Source organism: Macaca thibetana, chromosome 14 (genome assembly GCF_024542745.1).
Source record: "Macaca thibetana thibetana isolate TM-01 chromosome 14, ASM2454274v1, whole genome shotgun sequence".
Taxonomy (NCBI): domain Eukaryota; kingdom Metazoa; phylum Chordata; class Mammalia; order Primates; family Cercopithecidae; genus Macaca; species Macaca thibetana.
Genome location: NC_065591.1, coordinates 64,355,076 through 64,382,337, shown reverse-complemented (window position 1 = coordinate 64,382,337; position 27,262 = coordinate 64,355,076). Strand labels below are relative to the sequence as shown.

Genomic DNA, 27,262 nt, shown 5'->3' with positions numbered 1-27,262 from the left:
ACTTGCAGGGGAGATGATGGCCAGGAGGCAGCTGAACCAAAAGTAGTGAATGGTCTGGAAGTCAACAGAGTATAGGTGTTGCCATTTAACCAACACTGTCTGTCTCCACAGGCCTGTGCCCAGTCCTAGGTGTGAAGGAAGTTGGTTTGCCCCAACTCTGCCCTGTGGGCTCTGCCTTGTAAGCAAAGCCCCAGGCCCAGGTCTGGCCCACAGCTGCCCTCCCCCAGGCACAGACACATAGAGGCCCTACTCTGCCCCACCCTGGGCACTACCTCTGGAGGAAGAACGCAGACCCAGTCTAAGGGAGGCCCCATGGACCAAGGACTTTGATATCACTACCTGGGTTTTTAGGATCTTCCCACCAGGACCCCTCTGGGTTGCCTCCCTGCCCCTTCCTCAGAGCTCCCCCAGCCCCTCTTCAGCTTCAGTCTACCCTGGGTGCCTGAAGCAGGTGGGCCTAACATGTTGCTTAGGCCTCAGGACCAGGTTGGACCAGGAGTCACATCCATGGCTCTTTGCCACCTCAGGGCCTTTCTTCCTGCTGTTTCCATGGTTAGACTTGAGCAGCACCTGTCTCCGCAGGCAGAGACTGGGCTGGCTGCCCCAGCTCTGTATGGAAGGAGGAAGGGGGCCAAACCTGGGTCTCCCAGAGCCCACTAGCCCAAAGGTCTCCATATCATGAATGCTGCAAAGAGGCAGGCAGACGCAGTTTAGATATCATTTTTTTTTCTACTTGGGGAGAAAAAGTGAGGAGATAGAGATAAAAATACAAAGAAAAACTAGCTTCATTTTTAAACAAACAGGCCAGGTCCTACCAGGCCTTCTTCCCCATTAAATCCCAAGGCTATCTCCAGTCCCAACCCCAACCCCCGCACGGCGCCGAGGGAAGCTTCAGGCTTCGGGCAAGAGCTCCAGCCCAGGCAGGGAAGTCATGGCCCTAGTGCCAGAGCACAACCTTCCTGCCCTGGTCCACGCTCACCACGTGGCTCCCGGAGTAGCACCAGGCCACAGCATTGACAGCAGTGCTGGGGAAAGGGAGGGGCAGGCTTCAGGGGGGCTTTGGGAACTATGCCTGCAACCTGGCTCTGCCCCGACTGCTGGACCTGGGTAGTTTGAGGCCCTCTCTTGAGCCTGTTTCCTCATCTGTAAAGTGAGCTCACAGAGCTGTGGAAAGGACAGACCCAGTGTGTGTGGAAAGTACCTTGTGAACTGCAAAGGGCTCTGGTCGGGTGGAGGGTGGAGGGACAAGGGCTGGAGACTCCAGAGTCCCAGTATGTCAGAACCTGGAATCAGCCTGGCAGGACTGGGGCCAGGCAGGTGGCCAGGTGGAGGCCATGCTCACCAATGGGGTCCCTGAAGTCTGCTTTCCAGTTTCCCGGTGTCCACATCCCAGATGTAAAGGGCCCCATCATAGGAGCCTGCCAGTGCATAGCTTCTGTCCGGGCTGTAGTGGCCACAGCAGAGCAAAAAAAGTGGGGGTGGGGTCAGAGAGGAGGGCACACACAGGGTCCAGCAGGGCACACTTGGACACAGGCATATGCTCTCACAGACATACCTGAATACAGCTTTGGTCCAGTCAGAACCGCACTTGAAGCCATCAGCCCTGAGGACAGACAGGGCTGGGGTCAGAACAGAGGTCACCACTAGTCCCTCTGCAGGGAGCTTCCAGAGTTTCCACTCTGTCAAGGGGTTTGGTACCTCAGCAGGACCTGGTCTGGAGGGGCCTCCAGGGAGGGTCCCAAGAGGGTCTATTACAGGAGAAGAGAGGCTCAGCTGTCCCAGCAAAGGCCACAGGGTCAGCAGGCATGAGGCTGGTACCTGAACACCTGGCGGATGTTGCTGACACGCAGGTCGATGACCTTGAGTGTGTTGTCTCGGGAACAGCTGAGCAGGTGCAGCTGGTCGTGGCTGAGGCTCAGGGAGGTGACCCGACCCTGCACAGGGATGACCTGGGTGCAGTGGGGCCCCCTGAGGAACAAGGACAGAGACAGGGATGAGGAACAGCCCAGCCAGGCCACTCCTGACAGGAAGGGGCCAGGCGCAGCAGCCTTCCCAGCTAACCAAGTCCAGAGGAACCCCAGGGCCCTGGATCCCTGGGGTAAAGGCTGCCCGTGACTCATCTCCCTTCTCCTCACCGCAGCCAGCTGCCTCCATCGAGGAACCTAGACTTTGATTTGAAAGCCAGAGCCCTTGAAACCTTTGGGTCACTAAAATAAGCACCATATCATCTGAGCAATGAAGTCTTGTCTTTAAAAAATGTAAGAGAGAGAAGAAAGGGTTGCAAACAGTAGTTGATGGAGGTCAGTAAAGGCTTGAGGCAGGCCTAGCACTGGCTCTAGCTTTGCTTTTTTTTTTTTTTTTTTTTTTTGAGGCGGAGTCTGGCTCTCTTGCCCAGGCTGGAGTGTAGTGGCCGGATCTCAGCTCACTGCAAGCTCCGCCTCCTGGGTTCAAGCGATTCTCCTGCCTCAGCCTCCCGAGTAGCTGGGATTACAGGGATCTGCCACCACACTCAGCTAATATTTTTAGTAGAGACAGGGTTTCTCCATGTTGGCCAGGCTGGTCTCGAACTCCTGACCTCAGATGATCCGCCCACCTCGGCCTCCCAAAAAGCTGGGATTACAGGTGTGAGCCACCATGCCCGGCCTCTAGCTTTGCTCTTACAAACAATTCAAGCCCAAAGTTAGGATCTTTGGTTTAAAAAACAACTACAATAATTTTTTTCCTTTTGATATAAAAGTGGTAACTAAATGGAAAAAGGTACATCTCCATCTTGGTTGCAAGGTCCAGGTGGAGTCCAGCATTGGACCAAGCGCCATGAAGACAGTGGCACAGCTTCCTGGGGGAGCTGAGCCCAGCCAAGAGGCACTAGCTGGCAGTGCCAGCCCCACAGCCTTGCCTGCCCAAAGTGCCACCAAAACTCGTCCTGCCATGGCCAGAGAAAGGAACAAGAACTTGGGAGCCCTGTCCCCAGCCCTCCCCCAGTCCTCCCCCAGCCTGCGCCTGTCACCTGCTGTCCCAGAACCGGATCTTCTGGTCATTATGGCCACTAATGATGATATGGTCCCCACACACCACGTCATTACAGTAGGAAAGGACATTGATGGTCCTGGAGCCTGGGGACCAAGCAGCAGACCCCAGGGCCTCAGAGGAGGGTTGTCAGGAGCCACCCCACAGGACACATGGAGAAGCTGAGGCCCAGAACGCAGTGTCCTCCCAAGACTAGAACCCAGGTCTTCTGCTTCCCAGCCCAGGGCTCACCCACGTCTTTTTCCCACCCACAGCCTGTGGACACCAAGAAACCAGGCAGAAAACACCATTGGGGGATACCATTGGGGGACTGGAGGGCCTTGAGAGGTTTCACCCCCAAATGCCTATGAATCTCAGAGCCACTCCCAGAGAGCAGGTGAGGTCCCTCGTACCCTGGCCTGGGGCTCCTGGCTGGTGGGGAGGGGAGGTGGGGTTGGGGCTCACAGTAGGCACGGCCGAGGTCCCACTCCTTCACTGTCCGGTCACGGCTCCCAGTCACTGCCTGGTGCCTTGTCAGCTTGAATTTGGCAGCTGTCACCTTATCTTTGTGTCCAGACAGTGTCTCCTGTACCCCAGCCCCAGGTGCGGATCAAGAGTTTGGCCAAGACCCCATAACAGGCCCCCTAGTCCTGACGTATGACCCCCTGACCCCCAGGCAGCCTCCCCAGTCAGGCCTCACCTTGGACTGTGCCTCCCCCACCTTCCAGAGCTGGGCAGCCTGGTTGTAAGTTGCTGCTAAAACCTGGTAGCCCTGGAGAAATGGGAGAGGAAAATGAGAGGTGCTAAGCCGTAGGCAACATCCTTCGGGCCAGAGAATGAGGCTAGGGGCTGCCCCAGAGCTTCCCACAGCCCAGGTCTCCAAGGCAGGCAGAGGAGCCTCCGGCCCAGGGATGAGGATCTGTGTAAGAGCCCAAGGGCCTGGTTCTAAGGTATCCATGCTGCGCCCTCAGGTCCCAGAGCCCCCACCTGTCCAGTGTGGAGATCAGAGGGGGCGCAATCCCATGCCACTGGGGCAAAGTTCCTCACCGAGGGGTCAAAGTCCACACTGGTGATGCTGCCACCAGCTCCCTCCAGGGTCTGGTTGACCTCTAGGCGACCTGGGAGGACCAGGAGAAGGGACAGTTGAAATGAGATCCTAACCTCACAAAATGGAGGAATTGGGATTGAGAGCAAAGATCAGTCCCCATTGCCCCCCCCCCAACCCCCACAGGTTAGAAGACAGAATCGCTGGGTCTGTTCTGTGGCCTGGGCTGGAGACTACACCTCCCCTAACTGCTGGCAGTGGGTCCCAGGGACAGCTAGTCATTTCACAGACCAGGCTAGAGAGGACCAGGAAGAAGGGACTATCTGTGGGTCACGCAGCAAGGGATCAGGCCAGCCAGAAACTTGCCTTTTCTAGGAAGCCCCCAGGAACCAGCTCTGACTCCCCAGAACACCCCCTCTCCAGAGCACAGAGCTTGGGACAAGGCCAACAGTTCATACTTGTCCCTTACCTGAGTTCTGAGAGCTTACGTGATGCTACAAGAGGATCACCTGGTAGACTCAGGGACCTGCTCTTCAAGGGCCTGTCCCTGTAGGACCTCATGATAGGGGACCCCCACCCACCCCCATCAGGGACCATCTGAACTCAGCCTTCCCCATTCTGCAAATCTGGACCCTAGGAGCCAGGAGGCTCCACCCTTCTTCAGAGCAGCGAGCCCCGAGTCTCACTCTTTCCAAGGCATTGTCTAGTCACTGCCCACAGAATATTCCAGATGGAGAAACACAAAGAGATCCAAGACCTCTGCCCACCAAGTGAACTGAGGAGCGGGTCTGGAGAGAAGCCCCGAGTTGGCTTGCAGGGGAGGGCTCCTTACTTCCCACAACATTCCAGAGGTGGATCAGGCGGTCAGCCCCTCCAGTGGCCAGGAGGCTGCTGTTGGGGCCAAAACGAACAGCATTGACCTCAGAGAGGTGGGCATCCTGTGGGGAAAGAGGAGATTGGTGCCCCAGCCCTCCCCACACATATCTCTGTGAGTGCTCACAGGCCTTCCCACCGGTGCCTGTGCAGACACAGCCTGCTGCAGACATGGTATCCCCATCCCCGGTTTCTCTGTCTACACTTTTGAGTTTCAAACCCGGCCCCACCAGGTGTTCTCACCTCTGCCAGGACCCCTGCAGCAGCCTCCGTGCTATGCTACTCTACTCTCCTGCCTGGCCTCCCAGCCTCCTCTCTCTCCCTCCCTGGCCCATTCCCCCATCATAACATGCGTAAGTGACTCCCACCACAGGCTGTGGGAGGCAGCCTCCTGCTCCTGCTGAGGAGCCCAGCCTTGCTTCCCTAGCCTCCTGGGACCACCCCTGTGCCTGCACTTCCTCACCACTGCCCCACCCATATGGCTCAGCTCCTCCCTTACCAGCACATCCTGAGCCTGGGTAGGAAGTCGGGTGGCCACACATACAGGGATGATCTGGTATCGCTGCTCAGGGGCTCCCCCAATTGAGTGACCTCTCCTCTTCTTAAAACTGGGCGTAAGGTGGGTTGGGGTCAGGAGGGCATTCAGCAAGGCCTTCTCAGGTGGGAGCCTTCAGCTCCCCTGAGGCATCAACCATAGGAAGCAGATGGGGCAGGAGGCAGAACATGGCCCCAAGAAGCAGCAAGTGCATTCCTCAGCCCAGCCTTTACCCCAGGGGTCAGTGTGGAGAGCACACAGAGGCAGGCACAGGAGCAGGGTAGGGTTGGTAGGTGCAAAGAAACCTCAGGGCTGGGGTTTCAATCCCAGTCTTGCCACTTCTTGGCTCTGTGACTCTGAATGAAAAATGCTCATTCAGAGCATTTTTCCCAATTGAGTAGGAGCTCCTGCCCTGCCTGAGGCTGGAGCTCTTGGTCCCCTGTGAGGACCTTGGATGAAGACAGACCCTTGTGATGACAGAACCTGGAAGACAGCTGAGCAGGGGCTGGGGCTGAGGCCATTCACCTGGCTCCTGTCTCCAGGGCCCAACAGACTCACACAGACAGCTGCGCACCACAAGGATGGACAGGTCGAGGCGCAGACACAGACCAAGCCTGGGCTGGGGAACCTGACACACACGTGGGTGCACACAGGCACACACACACTTACTCCAGAAGCCCCTTCACCACATCCACACAGTGGGACAGCGTCAGGGAGGTGGCTGAGGCAGACCTGAGACAAAACCGAGAGAGATGTGCTAAGGGACTGGCTGGTGTGTGTACAAATGGCTGTCCATCATCTCCACACTTTGCCAGAGACCTGGAGGCTCGTAACCTCTCAAGTCTGGGACAAGAACTTGACTTCTCCAAGACCAGGAGACTAGGATGACCCAGACCAGTCCCAGGAAGGTCAGGGCAGCAATGGATTTGGTAATGAAAGTCTCCCAAGGTCTCCCTCATGATGAGAAGAACTGCCTCACCCTACAAGTACCCACCAACAAAAGTTCCTGGGAAGCTGAGCTGGGGCCTACAGAGAGAAGAGGCGCTGAAGGTTCCCCCAGGGTGGGGAAAGGATGGGGAAGCCTAGGCTTGCTGGGTGACCTCAGCAATGCCCAGGAGAGGGTGTGTCCTGCAATTACTTGGCCCACAAGGGCTCCCAAGGACTTTGGGGACCAGCATCTCATGCCCCTCCCCACGGTTTCTTCACTGCCCCAAGGCCTGGACACTGGGGACCTGCAAGGAAAGACTGAGAAGAGGCGTTAGGCTGGGGAATGGGGCCCGGAGAGGGGCAGCCTCAATGACAGGCAAATCAAGAGGGGAGACCCTGCGGAGGGGTACCCAAGGTCTGAAGCCCCAGTCAGGTCCCACAAGCGTTAGCGCACATCTACACGTGCTCATACGTTCACACACAGACGGGCTTAGTCAAGTTTGTACACACCTGTGTCTCATGTCCCTGTGGATGCACATGCTTGTACACCTATGGCTGCACACACATGCCTGGCATGACTGGGCTCTGGGCTTTACCCACAGGTTCCCTCCTGGTGACAGCTATTCACAAGCCTGACACCCCACCCCCAGAGCTCTGATCCCAAGAAGGAGGGAAAGGGTTGAGGGTAGGGGTTGGGGTGGGTGAGATGGAACTGACCACAAGTGGCTCCAGACAATGGAGGTCAGACTAGCCCTGGGAGATCTGAGCTTTCCGGCCTCTCCTCAAGCTCCCTCCCAACCCAAGAGCTGACTCCAAGGTCCAAGAGGAAGACCCTGGCAGCCTCTGGGGTGGGGCTGAGCTCAGAGCTCTGAGACCACCACCTGGGTCCTCACCTGAAGGGCCTCTTCCACTTCTCACAAGCTTCATTCTCCAGGGGCTCTGGCTCAGGGGCTAGAGCCAGAGTCTCGGTTCTCTCCCTCATCCCATCGCCTACAGTGTCCGGACCCCTAGGAGGAGAAATGAAGCTCAGAAACGCCAAGGGACCAAGCCAGCCCCTCCTGACCCCAGCACAGGACACGCTGAAGACAGGAATTCTCAGTGATGAGGGTTCTGTGTGGGTACACGTGCAGCGGGCATGCATGCAGGCTCCTACGACCACACGGTCGTCTGCAGGTGTCCCGTGGGCCCCGACTACTTGGGGTCCTCGGGACGCGGCTATGCACAACTACAGTCGGCGGCCTGGGTCGCCGCAGGCAGGCGGGGCCGGGAGGCAGAACACAAGGGTCGGACCGGCCCATCCCCACTCTTACTCGCTGATGCTCACGGTCCTCTTGGCAGCCTTCTTCAGCTCCTGGGACACCCGCGCCTGCTTGGCCCTTGTTGGGTAAAAAGCATCCTGAGAGCCTGGCGCGGCGCCTCGCACGCAGGCGGGGCGCGACCCGGTCCCTTTCTCCAGTGGGCGGCTGCTGCCCGCCTCCCTTCCAGACACAAGCGAGGCCCGACTCTCCCTTCAGGGGCGGGGCCTTTCCTCAGAAGGGGCGGGGCCTGCTCCCTCACCGCTCCCGGCGCTCGTTGCGCAGGTTGCGCTCAGCTGCGGCGCGCGCCTTGCGCTGCACGAGCCTCTCCAGCAGGTCGCGCGCCTCCTCCTGGAGCCTGCGCAGTGCCGCCTCCCGGAGCCCGACGTGCGCGCGCAGCGCCTCGTAGGCTGCCCGCTGCACAGCGTTCTGCGCCCGCCGCTCTTCCACCTGCTGGGCCTGCTGCGCCCGTGCCTCTCGCAGCTGCGCCACGCGGACCTTCAGGGTTGCCAGCCTGGAGGATGGAAAGAGCGGATAGCGGGTCCCGAGCCTCCCCCATCACTGCCCAGTGGGAATCTGCCTCGGAGCAGAGACCGACCTGCCCATGCCAAACGCGGCTAGCCGGTGGCTAAGCCAGGTCTCCCCCAAGACTTCGCCCTCAGAGCCCAGCCGTTCGGTACTCTGGCACCAACCGATAGGCTCAAGGGCACGTGGGGAAAGCTCTTGGCCCGCGCCCATTCTCCCGCATGGATGGCCCTGGGCCTCCCCGAGGTGGGCGCGGTCCCTCCCGCCCCCGCCCCCGCCCGCGCCCCCGCCCGCGCCTCACCTGCTTTGCAGCTCCTGCAGCTCCGACTCCAAGGCGCCCAGGGCCACGCTCTTCTCCACCACCTGGTAGGCCATCTGGGGGCGGACAGGTGAGCACGGCGGCGCTGAGGCCCCTCCAGGCCTCTAGTCCCTCCCGGGCCGAAGGCGCTAAGGGACAGTTGGCTGCTCCCCTGCCCGCCCCCTTCCTGAAAAACAAGCCGTGCCCCACACAGGTTTGGGACGTTGCAGAGGGACGCGCTGCTGTTTGTGGAGCAGTGGAAGGCCCTCGGGCTCTGGAATCAGCCCTGGGTCCCAGTCCTCGCTGTGCTGCTTCCTTTCTCTGCGACCCTACTAGGAACCTCTCTGGCAAGAGCAACCCGCTACGCTGCCTCGCCTGAAGAGTGAGAAGACATCGCTCCGCTCCCAGCGCCATGCAGAACCACTGCGAGGACTCCTAGCGCAGAGGCTGCTAAATGCCCATCCGGCCCTCGGGTGCCATGATGTTCCCAGCAGGCTACATGCTCTTTCCATCCTCACCACACCAGGAGGCTGGTACTGCCACTCTCACTTCACAGACGAGGACACCGACAGAGAGGTTTAAGTGTCTGGCCCAAAGTCACGTAGCTAAGAGATTTGAGCCCAAGCCACCTAACTGCATCACCCTCCAGGCTGGTCAGGGGAATGTGAGTTCTGTTCCCCACCCCTCCCTGGGGCCTTCCTGGCTTCACTCAACCCAGGCCTGCCCAAGCACAGGTCTCAGCAGCGAGGAGCCCTGCGCAGAGGCACACAAGGCTAAAATCAGGCATGGACTCGGGGAGCCAGGGCCCAGACTCAATATGGGAACAGCCCTGGCAGCCTAGGAGAGGCAGTGAGGGTCATTTCATCTGCACCCCCGCCTCACTCGACATGCCTTCAACTCAGAGCCAAGCAGGGTCGGTGGGAGAGACAGACCCCAGGCAAGGCAGCTCCCACCAGTGTGACAAAAGAACATGAGGGCCAGAGGCGCCTCTGGCCCAGGCCAAGGCTGGGGGCTCTTATTGCTAATCTGTTCCTGTGTTCTCACGTGGGCCTGGTGAGGACAGACTGAGAAGCAAGGTTGATGCTGCCACCTGCACTGACATGACGCCCTATGTGAGTGAGTCTGCGGAGAGGGAATCTGCACATGCGGGTTGGGGCACCTTTATTCATAGTTGGCCCCATTTATAACATAATTGTTTTCACCACTGAGTAATCTGATCACCACCTCCACTTTCTCACCTGTTACTTGCTTTCATTTATGTTGTACTATTATGTTATACCATTCAATATTTCATTGTATGCCTTTCAAAATTCAAGTAGTAGAGGTGGAAAACAGATTAGTAGTTGCCAGGGGTAAGGGATGGTTGAGGGGAGAGGGGTGAATGTGACTAAAAAGGGGTAGCAAGAAAGAGATCTTTGTGGTGGTGAAACAGTGCCATATCTTGATGGTCACACAAATCTACACGTGATAAAATGATAAAGGACATATACACACTTAACACCAATCCCAGTTTCCTGGTTGTGGGTACTATAGTTATGTAAGATGTAGCCAGTGGGAGATGCTGGGGGAAGGGGACGCAGGAACTCTCTGGACTATCCTTGCAACTTCCTGTGAATCTATAATTATTTTAAAATAAAAAGTTAAAGTAATAATAATGATAAATGCTTGTGATGTGTGGAACTACTAGAGAAATTTTTACAAAAGAAAAGAAAAAGCCTCCCCACTGCCCCCATCCACTGGCGCATCCAATGGGTACTGGCTGGTGTGTGTCCAGGGAAGGAATGCTGGGGGCCAGGGAAAGCATCCCAGGCAAAGGGAGCCGGGAGCTCAGAGATGAGAGTGGCAGGAAATGCAACAGGAGCCTGGTGAGCTCAACGGGGGAGCCAGGCTAGGAGCTTTGGAAGATCTACAGCACACTAACCATGGAGAGAGGTAGTAAGACGGGCCTTTACTTTTTACTTTATGGCTTCTATTCTCTTGAGTTGTTTACAAGCATGTTTTGTGTACTGCTTGTTTTTAATGGAGATCTTTTTTTTAATTAAAATATGTCACTCTGAAAGCTGTATGGAGAAGGGACAGGGAGTGCGGAAGGAGTGTTCCAGGGTAGGATGAAAGTTACTTGTACCATGTCAGATATGGTACAAGAAACAGACATTGATGGATTTGGGGATAGCCAACATGACCTTGTGACCAGCTCAGGATGGAGGGCTGGGAAGAGTCAGAGGCGCCCGGGCGTTTCCAGCCTGTGTGAGAACCACTGGGGAGCAGTCACAGGAAGGACAGCCCACCTCATTCATAGCTTAGTCTACAAATAGTCCTTAGTATGGAATGGACTGTGGACACAGGCCCTAAAGATACAGGTTTGCCTTGGAGGCAAAACAAGACATCCCACTGCTTGGGGAGCTCACAGCCCAGAGGCAGGGGGTGGTGTAGGGGGTCAGATGTTTGAGAATCACCTCTCAAACAAATATTGAATTGGACCTACAACAGCAGCTCTGGGGAAAGGTTCTCAAATGAGTCCGTACCTATGCCCACACTTCTGTTGGGCAGGTGACTTGCCATGCTGTGACTGGATGTGTATTTACTGGGCTATCACAGTCTCCTTCAGAGGACTGGAAGCCCCCATGGGCCAGCTCTTGTTTATTGCTGCATTCCCTGTACCTTGGATATAGCAACTGTCAATAGATGTTGAGAGAATGAATGGAGAGAACAGAAGGTGATTTGTGTGAGAGGGGCTCAAATCCTGGCTCTACCTCTCCAAGCCTCAGTTTCCTCCTCTGCAACCATAAAGTTGTGACGGATTAACTGAGACAATGTTTAGCCCAATGCCTGCAGGGAGTCAACTCTCAAAACAGCATGGACCAAAACAGCGTGGGCCAAATTCTGGGGGAGATGGTGAGCCTGATTTTAGATGTGATGTCCAAAAAGCAGCTAAGCAAGAGAGTCAGGAGCTCAGAAAAGAAGGCTGGGCTAGAGACAGATCTGAGAGTTGGCAAACAGAGAAAATGGGAGTCCGTGAGCCCCAAGAACACCCATATTTGAAGGAAGGGGAATAGGGAGGAGGGAAAGGAGGCAGTGAAGGAAGTTCAGAGGCAACAATCACAAAAATGAGAGGGAAACTAGGAGAGCATGGTGCAAGAGAAGCCGAGAGATACTGTTGCAAGGGGACAGGGAAGGCGGTAGTGTCAGGTGGAGCGTCCACACCCTGCCAATGAGCTAAATGAACCTCACTCCTGTAGTCTGCAAATGTACATTGAGCATCAACTGGTGCGAGGCCTTGGGGATGGCTGGGCGAGGGGTTAGCCATGGAGTAGTGAGCAGAGTAGGCTAAACAATGTGGAAGGGAAATGGGCTGCCAGGCCCTTGCACACCTAACTCCCTCCAGCTGCTGTTGGACCCACTTCATTGTGGGCTGCCCGGGGCACTCTGACCCCTGCTCAGCTTCAGGTCAGGGCCTGGCACACACTAGGGCTCACTCAATGCTTGCAGCACTGGGCTTGGAGAATGCAGCAAACACAGGTGTACCCCTCACTGGCTGGCTCCCTTGGACCACATCTCTCTACACCATTTTCAGACCCCTTCCCAACTTACCTCACCACAGACCAGCCGGAGCCCCTCTTCCTCCTCCTGCCACTTCACCCTCAGTGTGGCCAGTGATGGGACTTGGTCTGAGTCAAGCCCTGACTCCTCCCTGCCAACCAATCAGAGTGGTGCTCAATGTCCCCCAGTTCACCCAAGTGCCCAAAGGCACCCAAGGGATGCTACATGAAAAGCCTAAAACAAGAGCCATTAACTTCCTCCTGGGAAGATGGAAGCTAGCAAGCCAGTAAAGGAAAAGGCAAGTCTCTAGAAATGAGCTGTCCATGACTCCTCTGCTCCAAGATTCCCCTAGGCCTTGGCCAAGGACCCTTCTCAAGAGCCACCTCCCAGCCGGGTACGGTGGCTCACGCTGTAATCCCAGCACTTTGGGAGGCCGAGGTGGGCGGATCACAAGGTCAAGAGATGGAGACCATCCTGGCCAACATGGTGAAACCCCGTCTTTACTGAAAATACAAAAATTAGCCAGGGGTGGTGGTGTATGCACCAGGAGGCTGAGGCAGGAGAATTGGTTGAACCCAGGAGGCGGAGGTTGCAGTGAGCTGAGATCAGGCCACTGCACTCCAGCCTGGCTGACAGAGCCAGACTCCGTCTCAAAAAAAAAAAGAAAAAAAAAAAAAAAAAAAAGAAGCACCTCCCAACTCTGAATCCCAACCTATTCCTGGTTCTCATCTTTACTCCCTCTTTGGAATAGGTAGCAAGACCCTTTCTTTAGGCATCAGGCAAGGAACAGGGAAATAGAAAAAGACTGAGAAAGGGAAAAGACGTTAAGTGTAGGGGTGGGAGGGGAAGGAGATGGGACAAATGCAGAAAGATGGACAAAGAAAGTTGGAGGGGAAAGAGATTCTAAACAGCTATCCTGTGGGAAGGCCAAGGGCCTGCCTCCCCCACCACCCCCACCACCCCTGGGCAGCAGCCAGGGGCTGATGAGGCGCTAGGGAGAGAATGAACCCAGCACAGGCAGCTCTTTGTGACCACAGACACACATACACTCACCAGGGGCCCTGGTGGGTGGTGGGAGTGACACTGTTTGGCTCCGGCTGCAGCTTCTTTGAGAACTTGTCCAGCAGCTCAGCCTTCTCTAAGAGATGGTTATCTGGAGGGTGCAAAAGAGTGAGCCTGGGGCAGAGACAGATACCCAGCAGCCCCCTGGCATGCAAGTTATCTCCAGCTAGGATGGCTGCAGGAGCCCAGAGATGCTAGGCATGGGGAAGCTTCTGGCAGGCTGGCCTTGCCCCGTGCCTGAGGGGCGTCTGTGCAGCTCTACAGGACCTTCAGCCCTAGCAGTGTCCTCATAGCACCGGTCCCCAGGCCCACCGGGAAGAGGACCTGCTCTCCCAGGGACAGAAGGATGACCACTGCGGGGTACTGCCTGCTGAGGGTCCTGAGGGAAGGAAGGGGCCTGGAATTGATTCATCCCTGCCTCAGAGCAAGGTTTAGCCCCAGAAAGTGACAAACCGAGCTCTACCTGTCAATAGCCTTTGGCAAGTCACTTCCCTTCCAAGGGCTCTAGCTTTCTGCACTTAAAAATAATCCCCGGCCAGGCGTGGTGGCTCACGCCTGAATTCCCAGCACTTTGGGAGGCCAAGGTGGGCGGATCACAAGATCAGGAGATTGAGACCATCCTGGCTAACACCGTGAAACCCCGTCTCTACTAAAAATTACAAAAAATTAGCCAGGCGTGGTGGCAGGCGCCTGTAGTCCCAGCTACTCTGGAGGCTGAGAAGGGAGGCTGGTGTGAACCCGGGAGGCGGAGCTTGCAGTGAAAGGAGATCCCGCCACTGCACTCCAGCCTGGGCAACAGAGAGAGACTCCCTCTCATAAATAAATAAATAAATAATCCCAACTTCCCCAGCCCTGGTGTAAGGTACCCCCAGGCTAGAATAGAAAGTCCTTAAGCAATTATTCAGCAGACATTCTGGAGGTTTTGACCCTGGAACACACTCCCTCCCCCATCAACAGTCACTTCCTCTTTTCTCACCAGTTCCAGGGGAGGGCGGGGTAGTAAGCCCAGGCCTAGCTCCCTCCTCATCAACTTCCTTCCCACACTACTTCCCACCTGTCTGTCACCTTAACTGAGGCCCCTGGGCCTGGCCTAGTTCTCACGAAAACCCCACCTCAGCCCCCAGGGTACTGCATCCCGCAGCAAACCTAAAGAAGGTCTCTATACCCAATTAACAAGTAAGAAGCTGAGGTTAATACCTAATTAACAAGTAAGAAGACTGTGACCTGCCCAAAGTCTCAAGACTGGCCCTTCGGTCTGATTTCAGCCCTCCAGGTCTCTCCAGTCCCTCAGACTCACAGCTCCCTGGGGGGGGGGGGGGGCGGGGGGGGGGGGCGGTGACCCCCCCCTCAAACTGGACGGTTCCACTGTCCGTCTGAGCAGTGGAAAAGTGTGGCTGCTGGAGGTGGGGGCTGGCCTCGAAACCCTGAAGGCAGAGGACCAGCAGCCTGGAAGCTTGCAGAGAAATTTCCCTGGCTAGGAGCAAATTTGATTGTGGGGGTTTGGCCAAGATTAGCCCCAGTGAGAGAGCCGCAGGGACTGTGATTAGACTTCCAACAGCAGACATACAATCGCTGGTGGCCAGAGGCGCGATACACAGGCACACCTGTTCATCCCGTCTTGAACTGCCACACCCCATCCTGACCAGCTGCCCAGAAACCATTCTGAGAGTCCGACTTCGCTGGACTCAGCCGGCATCCGCCAGCAGCCCGGGGCCCCCTGATGCCCCCTCAGGTTGGGTAGGCTGACGGGGAGGTGTTCCATAAGCCTGCGCCAGCGTCGCCTGTCGGCGGCAGAGCCTGAGATGCACAGCCTCCTCCTTAGAGGTTCCGAGTGTCGCCCCTCTCCGGATGGGCCAATAAGTGGCTGCTCTGGACAGTCCCGCGTTCTTTCATTGCGCTACGGAGACTAAGTGCACTAATCAAGCCCCTACCCCGGGGACTGCCCGGAAGGGGAGGCACAAGAGACCCTTCAAAACCAACACCCGGGGACGCACTTGCGTCTCGGAAGCCCAGCTCGTGGGAGGCAGAGCCCGTCCTGAAGGGCGACGAGGGCGGGGGGGCAGGAGGGGCTTGTCCAGGTTCTAAGCAGAGCCTGGATGGCAAGGGGCGGAGTCCTGGCAGTCGGGGTGGGCGTAACGCACAGGCTCAAGGCACAAGGCACAGCGCACTCGGGTCACAAGCGGAGGAGCCAGTCAAACCCTCTCCCCGCGCCCGTAGTCGCGTCCCCTCAGCGACCATCCTCTCAGCCCCGGGGCGCACTCACAGGCCGGCACCAGCTCCAGGAAGAGCGCCTTTTGCGTACGGTCCCGAAGACGCAGCTGCCACACAATGTGGCGTTTCCATCGGGCTACGGGGGCGCCGGGGACGCCGGGCCCAGCCATGGCCGCGCTCTGCAGCCTCTCGGCTCGTTCCTCCCGCCCAGGACGGCGCCAGGCCCGGGCGGGGCCTTGCGCGGACTCCGTTACGCCAGCGGGCGGGCGGTGGCGGGGAATCCCCGGCTTGTCCCAAGAGCGCTCTGGTTGGGAGGACCGAAGGCCGACGCCGGGAGGAGCCGCCTCCGGTAGGAGCCGCCTCCGGGTCTGAACCGCCGGGGTCCCGTCCGAAATGTTCATCTAAGTGGGGGCTCTTGTGGCTGTGAGGGTCATAAGCAGGAGCGAGGTCGGAGCCTCCGGGGCGGCTTCCCCCACGCAGGTGGAGCGCTCCGGAGGTGGGGCCCTCAAGGTTCGGGTCCCTTAACCCCGTCGCGCCCGGGCGGAGTCCCACAGCTGCTGATGCTCCCCATGCCGCTGCGGTCCCGGCCGCGCGCCCAGTCAGGGACCCGGAGGCCCTCAGCCCCGGGCTCTGCGCGTACACTGAGGGCGCGCGCAGCAGGACAGCGAGATAAGGAAGCAGAGACGGAAGGGAGGAATCCCAGCTTTCCGGGGATGATGGCGTTCGAGTTGGGTCTGTGAGGGATGAAATAGGAGTTGGCCAGAGGGAGAGAGAGGGACTCTAGGCCTCGAGAAGAGCACGTGCAGAGGTTCCGTGACACGAAAACGCCAGGTAGGTGTGGGGCTGGGAGGACAGGAGGCAGAAGGGTTTATGGCTCCACATGGTCGCCGAAATTTTAGGTCCCTGAGAGTAAAGGGGTGCAGCTGCTTTCATCTGGAAAGCCCCTGGCCGGGAGGAGAGAAGGGACTTGCTTGCCTGGGGTTGCAAGGGAGTGGGTGGCTGAGATGGCCAGCACCCCAGCATCCTGACTCAGGGCCGGATGCTTCATCCCACTGGGTGGAGCAGACACATCTCTTGTGGATACCCTTGAAAGTGAACCGTGGGTCGCAGGGCACTGGTCAAATCGTCTCTAGCTAGGTGCTAGAGAGCCACCTCTGCAGGCTCAGGCTCCTGTGACACACGAAAGGAGGGACTCGCTGGGCCCAGCCTCACCCTGGGGCATGCCAGCAGGCCCTGCCCTCTAAGTGCTGGCAGACCTGGCCTTCCCTAGGAAATGAGAGAAATTGGGCAACCTTGGGAGAGCAGTGCAGGCCCTGGAGGTGACGAGTCTGTTGAGATTCTGATGGGGACGAGTCAGAGGATGTAGAAAGCAGAGAAGGCCCAGTCGCCCCCAGGTCAGTGTAGCCTGCCCTGCTTTCACAGTGAGCTGGGCTCAGTCTCTCATATGTCACTGTCTTAGACGCCCATGGCCTTTGCACAGGCCAAACCTGATGTTTGGAACACCATCCCCTCTAGCGGGCCTGGCTCCTAATCATGCATCACCTCCTCCAGGAGTACTTTCCTGCCCCTACACTAAGTTCAAGCTTCTCAGATACCAGCCCCAGTTGAGTTCGAGTTATAACTGTCGCCAGTTATCACACCATCCTGTAATCTGTGCAGTGCCCCTTAGGGCAGGGCCTGGGTCCCAGATGTCTCTGTACCTCTAGCCCCAGCCCAGGCCTGGCCTGTCTCTTGAAGGAGTATTTCTGTTAAAGATGGGTGGTAACATTCAGCAAAAGGCATGCCCAGGAGACAGGCACAGTGCCCATGGAGACCCAGGGCCAGCTGATGACAGTGATGAATTCCCTTTAGAACTGGCTGACTCTTGGGTGCTTGGAGACACTATATAAATAAGGAACTCTGGCTGTGTGCATTGGAGAGGATATTAACAGGGCTTGGCCTGGCTGTGAGGTGCAGAGATGCTGTTTCTCTCAGGTAAGGAGTCATATTGGGGCAGGGTTTCCTAATCCTTTTTTGACTCACAAAATACACCTAGGAAATACTAAATAAATTGTCATTTTTGAGTAGTATATGATAAAGAAGTGATTGATTTTGACTAAAAATATTCATGTTCTACTTTTAGAATATGAAAGACTGTATTACAAAGATCACTTGAAATAAAATTTTAGATAACATAATATATGGAGACAAATTTCTGCTTTTTTACATTTAACTTGCTCTTTAATGTATCTCAAATTAATTATGTAAGAGAAATATTATTTGACCAATAAATATAAAAAAGTGTTATACCATGCTCTGGGGACCTAATGTACTTTACTTTTTTTGTTCTGTTTTGTTTTTGAGACAGGGTCTCTCTGTTGCCCAGGCTGGAATGCGATGACACAATCATGGCTCACTGCAGCCTCATTCTTCTGGGATTAAATGATCCTTCCACCTCAGTCTCCTGAGTAGCTGAGACTACAGGCACATGCCACTATACCTGGCTCTTTTTTTGTTTGTTTTTGAGACAGAGTCTCACTCTGTCACCCGGGCTGGAGTGCAGTGGTAAATCTCGGCTCATTGCAACCTCCACCTCCGGGGTTCAAGCGATTCTCGTGCATCCGCCTTTCGAATAGGTGGGATTACAGGCACGCGTCACCACACCCAGCTAATTTTTGTACTTTTAGTAGAAATGGGGTTTCACCATGTTGGCCAGGCTGGTCTCCAGCTCCTGACCTCAAGTGATCCACCCACCTCAGCTTCCCAAAGTGCTGGGATTACAGGCGTGAGTCACCGTGCCTGGCCACCCAGTTCATTTTAAATTTTCCTTTAAAGACAGGGTCTCACTATGTTGCCCAGGCTGGTCTTGAACTCCTGGGCTCAAACATTCCTCCTGCCTTGGCCTCCCAAGTGCTAGCATTACAGGCACGAGCTACTGCACCTGACCCTAAAGTACTTTAGAATGTAGTTTAAAACTTGCACCTGGCTGGGCGCGGTGGCTCAAACCTGTAATTCCAGCATTTTGGGAGGCCGAGGCGGGCAGATCATGAGGTCAGGAGATTGAGACCACAGTGAAACCCCGTATCTACTAAAAATACAAAAAAATTAGCCGGGTGCAGTGGCGGGCCCCTGTAGTCCCAGCTACTCAGGAGGCTGAGGCAGGAGAATGGTGTGAACCTGGGAGGTGCAGCTTGTAGTGAGCTGAGATCGCGCCACTACACTCCAGCCTGGGGGACCGAGCGACACTCTGTCTCAAAAAAACAAAAAAAACAAAAAAAAATACTTGCACCTGGGAGGCCAGACACGGTGGCTCACACCTGTAATCCCAGCACTTTGGGAAGCTGAGGCAGGTGGATCACAAGGTCAGGAGTTCAAGACCAGCCTGGCCAGAATGGTGAAACCCCATTTCTACTAAAAATACCAAAAAAAAAAAAAAAAAAAAAAAAAAGCCAGGCTTGGTGGCTGGTGCCTGTAATCCCAACTACTTGGGAGGCTAAGGCAGAGAACTGGTTGAACCTGGGAGGCAGAAGTTGCAGTGAGCCAAGATCGCGCCACTGCACTCCAGCCTGGCGACAGAGCGAGACTCCATCTCAAAAAAAAACAAAACAAAAAAAAAAAAAACCTTGCACCTGGGTTAGGCATCTGCCAGAAGCCAGAGTGATTGTTCAAAAACTTAAATCAGGCCGGGCACAGTGGCTCACGCCTGTAATCCCAGCACTTTGGGAGGCCGAGGTGGGCAGGTCACCTGAGGTCGGGAGTTTAGGACCAGCCTGACCAACATGGAGAAACCCCATCTCTACTAAAAATACAAAAATTATCCAAGTGTGGTGGCGCACGCCTGTAATCCCAGCTACTCGGGAGGCTGAGGTAGGAGAATGGCTTGAACCCAGGAGGCAGAGGTTGCAGTGAGCTGAGATTGCGCCACTGCACTCCAGCCTGAGCAACAGGACAAGACTCCGTCTCAAAACAACAAAAACAAAACCTTAAATCATCTCAAGTTCCTCTTGCTTAAAACCCTTGAAAGGCTCTCCAGCATAGTCAAAGCAAATACCAAACCCTTTACCATGGCCTTCAAGGCCCTGCTTGAGCTAGCCCCTGCCCACATCACTGATCTTACCTCTTCCTACTCTTTAGCCTTATTCACTGCACTGAAATCCCACTGCCAAGCTTAGTCCCACCTTGGAGGCTTTGCCCTGGCTGCACCCCCTTCCTAGTGCTCTTCCTCCACAACTTTTAGGGGCTAGCTCCTACATACCAGGCGGACCTTTTCTGTCACCCATTCTGAAAAAGCTCCCATCCCAATAAGCATCTATCACATCACCCTTGTTCTTCCTTTCAGAGCACCTAATACTCCCAGAAAGAATCACATTTCTGTGTTTGCTAGCTGTTTATTATGTCTCTTCTACAGACAGGCTGGTCTGTGGTTACAGTGATTTCTTTTTTTTTTTTTTTTTTTTTTTTTTCTGGAGACGGAATCTCGCTCTGTCGCCCAGGCTGGAGTGCAGTGGCATGATCTTGGCTCACTGCAACCTCCGCCTCCCGGATTCAAGCAGTTCTCCTGCCTCAGCCTCCTGAGTAGCTGGGACTACAGGCACATGCTGCCACGCCCGGCTAATTTTTTGTATTTTAGTACAGACAGGGTTTTACCACGTTGCCCAGGCTGGTCTTGAACTCCTGAGCTCAGGCAGTCTGCTTGCCTCGGCCTCCCAAAGTGCTAGGATACAGGCGTGAGCCACCGCACCTGGCAGTAGAGTGATTTCTAATATTGCCCGTGACTCTGTTGGCTGAACTCAGCTGGTGATTCTCACTTTGAGTGGCTTATGTGACTGCGATCACACCAGGACTGGAGTTACCTGAAGACTCAGCTGGGCGGGTTGCTGTTGATGGCTTGCTTGCTCATTTGGCTGGCAGGAGATGCCATCCATTGGTTAGAGGGTCGGAGCTGCAGACCAAAGCACCTACATATGGCCCCTTCGCATGGCTTAGCTTTCTCAGAGCATGGTGGCTAGATTCTGAGAGGGAGCATCCCAAAACATGCATCCAACAGTACGAAAGCTGTCAGTCTCTTACGATTTGACCCTGAAATTAGAACACATCACTTCCTCTGCATTCTATTGACCAAAGCAGTCACAGACCAGCTCAAATTGAAGGAGAAGGGACATAGGCCCCAGCTTTCAATGAAAGGAATGTCAAGCCAGGCACAGTGGCTCACACCTGTAATCCCAGCACTTTGGGAGGTCAAGGCGGGCGGATCACGAGGTCAGGAGTTCGAGACCAGCCTGACCAACATGGTGAAACCCTGTGTCTACTGAAAATGCAAAAATTAGCTGGGTGTGGTGGTACATGCCTGTAAGCCCAGCTACTCAGGAGGCGGAGGCAGGAGATTTGCTTGAACTCCGGAGGTGGAGGTTGCAGTGAGCCAAGATTGCACCATTGCACTCCAGCCTGGGCAACAGAATGAGACTCCATCTCAAAAAAACAAGAAAAAAAAAAAAAGGAATGTCAAAAAATGTCTGGCCATCTTTAATCCACCACATGTGATACTAAATAAAACTCCAAATCTCAGTCGCTTAACACAACAAAGACTTACTTCTTACTCATCCCACATTAGACAATGATGGTGTACTATTCTCCCCCAGCAGTGACTTAAAACCAGAGTGCGTCCTTCTGACATCACCATAATCTCAGTTATTTGATTTCAACTGCTCAGATCGGGGTAGGGGAAAGGGAAAAGACTGAGATTAACACTTAATTGCCTTGGACTGAAATGACACATTCTTCTGCCCAGTTCCAATTGGTGACATCACATCTACTAGGAAGGCTGAGAAATGTAGTCTTTCCATATTTCCTGGAAAAGAGAAAAGGGTGTGGATACATCACTGTGGTTAACACACACCAGTTTCCCAGTCTCCTCCTCTAAAAGCATCACCACTAACACTACATAGTGTATACTTCCAGAAACATTTGTGCATATACAACACATAAAACACAAAGGGGGCCAGGCACGGTGGCTTATGCCTGTAATCCCTGAGCAGATCACTTGAGTCCAGGAGTCTGAGACTAGCCTGGGCAACATGGCGAAACCCTGTCTCTTCTAAAAATACAAAAATTAGCCAGGCATGGTGGCACGTGCCTGTAGTCCCAGCTACTCCAGAGGCTGAGGTGGGAGGATCACTTGAGCCCAGGAGGCAGAGGTTGCACTGAGCTGTTATCATGCCACTGCACTCAGCCTGGGTGACAGAGTGAGACCTTGTCTAAAAAAAAAAAAAGAAAAAAAAACCCACAGAAAACACAAAGGGTAGCATTTACAGACTTCCACACTTTGCTTCTTCCTCTTTTTTTTTTTTTTTTTTTTTTTATGGCGGAGCCTTACTCTGCTGTCCAGGGTAGAGTGCAATGGCACAATCATAGCTCATTGTAACCTCAAACTCCTGGGCTCAAATAATCCTCCCACCTCAGCCTCCTGAGACTGAAGATATGAGCCACCACACCTGGCCAAGCAAAGGATTTAAATAGACATTTCTTCAGGCCAGGCACGGTGGCTCCTGCCTATAATCCCAGCACTTTGGGAGGCCAAGGCGGGCGGATCACCTGAGGTCAAGAGTTCAAGACCAGTGTGGCCAACATAGTGAAACCCCATATCTACTAAAAATACCAAAATTAGCTGGGTATGGTGGCGCTTACTTATAGTCTCAGCTACTTAGGAGGCTGAGGCAGAAGAATCACTTGAACCCGGGAGGCAGAGGTTGCAGTGAGCAGAGATCGCACCACTGCACTCCAGCCTGGGCGATGGAGTGAGACACCATCTCAAAAATAAATAAATAGACATTTATTCAAAGAAAATATACAAATGGCCAATAAGCATGTGAAAAATTGCTCAACATCATCAGTAGGGAAATGCAAATAAAAAACCACAATGAGATAGCACTTTATATCTACTAAGATGGCTATAATTTTTTAAAAAGAAACTAACAGTGTCAGGGAGGATGCGGAGAAAATAGAACCCTCATGCATTGCTGGTGGGAATGGCTGGTGGCGCAGCTGACGTGGAAAATAGTTTGGAAGTTTCTCAAAAGGTTAAACGTACAACCAGCCGGGCGCGATGGCTCAAGCCTGTAATCCCAGCACTTTGAGAGGCCAAGACGGGCGGATCACTAGGTCAGGAGATAGAGACCATCCTGGCTAACACGGTGAAACCCCCGTCTCTACTAAAAAAAATACAAAAAACTACCCGGGCGAGGTGGCGGGCGCCTGTAGTCCCAGCTACTTGGGAGGCTGAGGCAGGAGGATGGCGTAAACCTGGGAGACGGAGCTTGCAGTGAGCTGAGATCTGGCCACTGCACTCCAGCCTGGACGACAGAGCTAGACTCCGTCTCAAAAAAAAAAAAAAAAGTACAACCATCACATGATCCAGCAATTCCATTCCTGGGTTCATATCCACGAGATCAAAAGAATCGAAAACAGGGACTTGAACAGAGATTTGTATGCTGCTATAGTTTGGATGTTTGTCCCCTGCAAATCTCATGTTGAAATTGGATCCCCAGTGTTGGAGAGGACTAATGGGAGGTGCTTGGGTCATGGGGGCAGAAACCTCATGAAGACATAATGCCCTCCCTAGGTGGGCAGGAGTGGTGAGTTCTTCCTTTATCAGTTCCCAAAGAACTGGTTGTTTAAAAAGGGCCTGGAGGCCTGGAGCAGTGGCTCACTCCTATAATCCCAGCACTTTGGGAGGCTGAGGTGGGTGGATCACTTGAGGTCAGGAGTTCAAGACCAGCCTGGCCAACATGGTGAAACCCCATCTCTACTAAAAATACAAAAAAAAAAAAAAAAAAAAAAAAAAAAAAAAAAATCAGCCCAGCATGGAGGCAAATGCATGTAGTCCCAGCTACTTGGGAGGCTGAGGCATGAGAATCACTTGAACCCAGGAGGTGGAGGTTGCAGTGAGTCAAGATCACACTACTGTACTCCAGCCTGGGTGACAAAGTGAGACTTTCTCAGAAAAAAACAAAAAAAAAGGGCCTGGACTTCCCATCTCACTCTCTCTTGCTTCCCCTCTTACCATGTGATCTCTGCACACCCTGGCCCCTCTTCACCTTCCATGGTGAGTGAAGTAGCCTGAGGCCTCACCAGAAGCAGATGCTAGTGGCATGCTTCTTGTACAACCTGCAGAACTGTGAATCAAATAAACCTCTTTTCTTTATAAATTACTCAGCCTCAGGAATCAGAGTAAGACATACACCCATGTTCCTAGCAGCATTATTCACAACATCCAAAAGTGGAAACATTGTAAGTGTCCATCAACACATGAACTGATAAGCAAAATGAGGTGTGTATACAAAGAACAGAATATTATTCAGCCATGAAAAAGAATGAAATTCTGATACATACTACAACATGGATGAAACCTGAAAACATGCTAAGTGAAATAAGCCAGACATAAAAGGACAGATCTATAAATCCACTTACATAAAATATACAGAATAGCCAGGCTTGGTGGCTCACGCCTGTTATTCCAACACTTTGGGAGGCTGAGGCGGGTGGATCACCTGAGGTCAGGAGTTCAAGATCAGCCTGGCCAACATGGTGAAACCTCATTTTGGATCACTTGAACCCATGAGTTTGAGAGCAACCTGGGCAACACAGGAAAACTACAAAATATGTAAAAAGTAGTGGGGTGTGGTGGAATGCGCCTGTCGTCCCAGCTACTTGAGAGGCTAAAGCAGGAGAATCACTTGAGCCCAGGACATCGAGTCTGCAGTGAGCCATGACTGTACTACTGTACTCTAGCCTGGGTGACAGAGTGAGACCCAGTCTCTTAAAAATAAAAAATTAAAGTATGGTTAAAATGGCAATTTTTGTGTTACTTACGTTTTACCACAATTTTAAAACAAAAACAAAACCTCACTCAAAAAGAGTGAGGTTTTTGGGAGGCTGAGGCCCTCAAAGTGCTGGGATTACAGGTGTGAGCCACCACGCCCGGCCTCCTGATGTCATTCTGAGGTCAGGAGTTTAAGACCAGCCTGGCCAACATGGTGAAAGCCCGTCTCTACTAAAAATACAAAAATTAACCGGGCGTGGTGGTGCGCTCCTGTAATCCCAGCTACTCGGGAGGCTGAGGCAGGAGAATTGCTTAAATCCAAGAGGCGAAGGTTGCAGTGAGCCGAGATTGCTCCACAGCACTCCAGCCTGAGCAACAAGAGCAAGACTCTGTCTCAAAAAACAAAAACAAAAAAAACAAAGTAGTAAAATCCAGAAAATAGAACTTCTACAAATCAACCAAACTGAAAACCCAATATAAAAATAAGCAATAACTTTCATCATCAGAAGAGAAAGAAAACTCACTGATCTTGCATGCCCTCCAAAAAAGAAAGGAAAATAAAAGTTATCCACAAAAATTATAATGTAAGTGAAAGTACAAATGAGGGGTCATTTTTTTTACTCAACATATTGGCAAAAGTTAAGAAATTGCAAGATACAGTCATGCACTGCATAAGGATATTTTAGTCAACAACAGACTGCAGATAAGACAGCAGTCCCATAAGATTATAAAACTGCATTTTTACTGTACCTTTTCTATGTTAAAATACACAAATACAAACCATTATGTTAGTTGCCTACAGTATTCAGTGTAGTACACGCTGTACACGTTTACAGCCTGGGAGCAAAAAGTTATATCATATAGCCAAGGTGTGTGTGGTGGGCTCTACCCTCTGTTTGTGTAAGTACACTATGATGTTCACACAAGGATGAAATCACCTAACAATGCATTTCTCAGAGCGTATCCTGATTGTTAAGTGATGCATGACTATATTCAGAGTTGGTGAGAGTGTGGGGGAAATGGAGTCCATTGTTCTTTGCTGGTGGGAGTGTCAATTGGTTTAATCTCTTAGGAGGACAATTTGGCCATCTACACACTGATATATACGCACATCCTTGGACCCAGCAGCTGCACTCCAGTGTGCAACAGGATGAATGGTTACAGATATCATGGTACATTCATAAGACAGAATCCGATGCAATTCAAAGAAGGAGCTGGACCTATGTGTCCCAACATTGGAAGTATATGTCTGAAATACTTCATAATACTTCTTCAAACCCAACGGGTTTATTTTTTGTTTCTAATGTTATATTCTGTTTCTTTTTCTTTTTTTTTTTTTTTTTTTTTTTTTTGAGACGGAGTCTCGCTCTGTCGCCCGGGCTGGCTGGAGTGGTGTGGCATGATCTCAGCTCACTGCAACCTCTGCCTCCCAGGTTCAAGCGATTCTCCTGCCTCAGCCTCCCAAGTAGCTGGGATTACAGGCGTGCACTACCACGCCCAGCTAATTTTTGTATTTTTTAGTAGAGACAGGGTTTCACCATGTTGGCCAGGATGGTCTCGATCTCCTGACCTTGTGATCCACCTGCCTTGGCCTCCCAAAGTGCTGGGATTACAGGCATGAGCCACTGTGCCAGGCCTTCTTTTTCTTTTTTAATTGAGACAGGGTCTCTCTGTCATCCAAGATCGAGTGCAGTGGTGCGCTCATAGCTCACTGTAGCCTTGACCTCCCAGACTCTAGTGATCCTCCTGCCTCAGTCTTCCAAGTAGCTGGTTCTGCAGGGGCATGCCACCACACCAAGCTTTTTATTTATTTATTTAGAGACAGGGCCTTGCTCTGTTGCCCAGGCGAGAGTGCAGTAGTATGATCTCTGCTCACTGCAACCTCCACCTCCCAGGCTCAAGCAATCCTCCCATTTCAGCCTCCCATGTAGCTAGGACCACAGGCAGGCATGTGCCACCACACCCTGCTAAGATTTTTTGTTTGTTCGTTTTATGATTTTTTTGTAGAGAAAGGTTTTTGCCATATTGTCCAGATTGGTCTCAAATTCCTGGACTCAAGCAATCTGCCCACCTTGGCCTCCCAAACCACCGGGATTACAAGCGTGAACCACCTCAACCGGCCGTATTCTGTTTCTATTATAAATGATGAGATTAAACGTTCGGATGGCTGTTTGCAAACAGTTTTCATAAATGACACCTTTAGGGGTAGGTTAGTTTTTTTCTCAGTACATGAAAAACCAAATGAGATATGATCATCGTGTCTATTATTTTTTCCTTCCAGCCGTGGAATTGCAGCCTTAGTGACATCTGGATATGAGTTTTGAGCAGATAAATGCAAGAATCTGATAACAATCATCTTGAGGCAAATTTGCAGGTTTATTTTTATGCTTCTTTTAAATTAGTTATTTATGTCCATAACCAATAGCCCAACTAAAGATGATAATTAACTAATATATTAATAGAATTAAAAACTAAACAGGCCAGGTGTGGTGGCTCATGCCTGTAACCAAAGTGTTGGGAGGCTGAGGCAGGAGGATCACTTGAGCCCAGGAGTTCGAGACAAGCCTGGGCAACATGGCAAAAACCCATCTCTACTAAAGGTTAAAAAATAAACAGTTTAAAAGTCTGAAATGGTTAAAAAACATCCATGGTATGGGGAAAGTAGGTTCAGCTGTAGCTGTGTTAGTCTTTTTTTTTTTTTTTTTTTTTTTTGAGACGGAGTCTTGCTCTGTTGCCCAGGCTGGAGTACAGTGGCACCATCTTGGCTCACTGCAAGCTCCGCCTCCCGGGTTCACACCATTCTCCTGCCCCAGCCTCCCAAGTAGCTGGGACTACAGGTGCCCACCACCATGCCTGGCTAATTTTTTGTATTTTTAGCAGAGACGGGGTTTCACCATGTTAGCCAGGATGGTCTCGATCTCCTGACCTTGTGATCTGCCTGCCTCGGCCTCCCAAAGTGCTTGGATTACAGGTGTGAGCCACCGCGCCCGGCCGCTGTCTTAGTCTTTTGGGGCTACTATAATGAAACACCCTAGAGTGGGTAATTTATAAACAAGAGAAATTTATTGCTCACATTTCTGGAGGCTGGGAAGTGCAAGATCAAGACACCAACAGATTCGGTGTCTGGTGAGGGCTGCTCTCTGCTTCA

General features: G+C 53.0%; 1 protein-coding gene and 1 long non-coding RNA gene across 3 annotated transcripts in view; both read right to left on the bottom strand.

Annotated features, from left to right (window-relative positions):
• LOC126935316 (uncharacterized) overlaps nt 1–27,262 on the bottom strand; it is a 342,634-nt gene that overhangs the window by 6,549 nt on the left and 308,823 nt on the right. The window lies entirely within an intron of this gene.
• ATG16L2 (autophagy related 16 like 2) lies at nt 713–17,155 on the bottom strand. Of its 2 annotated transcripts, XM_050756162.1 has the most exons (18): nt 15,370–17,155; nt 13,098–13,197; nt 12,096–12,195; nt 8,508–8,581; nt 7,944–8,195; nt 7,697–7,762; nt 7,280–7,393; nt 6,129–6,191; nt 5,424–5,532; nt 4,884–4,989; nt 4,054–4,124; nt 3,707–3,778; nt 3,472–3,592; nt 3,008–3,113; nt 1,819–1,968; nt 1,556–1,603; nt 1,343–1,444; nt 713–1,025 (listed from the first exon to the last, which is right to left on the bottom strand). In XM_050756162.1, exons 1-18 carry the CDS (start codon nt 15,716–15,718, stop codon nt 938–940), a joined length of 2,091 nt encoding a protein of 696 aa, XP_050612119.1. In that variant the 5' UTR covers nt 15,719–17,155; the 3' UTR covers nt 713–937. The 2 variants fall into 2 exon arrangements, with proteins under 2 accessions (XP_050612119.1, XP_050612120.1); XM_050756163.1 differs by lacking the exon at nt 6,129–6,191.

Coding starts and splice junctions, on each gene's coding strand:
- ATG16L2 (XM_050756162.1), bottom strand. CDS start 15,718: ATGAACATTTCGGACGGGACCCCGGCGGTTCAGACCCGGAGGCGGCTC. Junction 8,582..12,095: donor TCCGGCTGGTCTGTGGTGAG/GTAAGTTGGGAA, acceptor GTCCGCCCCCAG/ATGGCCTACCAGGTGGTGGA. Junction 7,763..7,943: donor CGCAACGAGCGCCGGGAGCG/GTGAGGGAGCAG, acceptor TTACCCAACAAG/GGCCAAGCAGGCGCGGGTGT.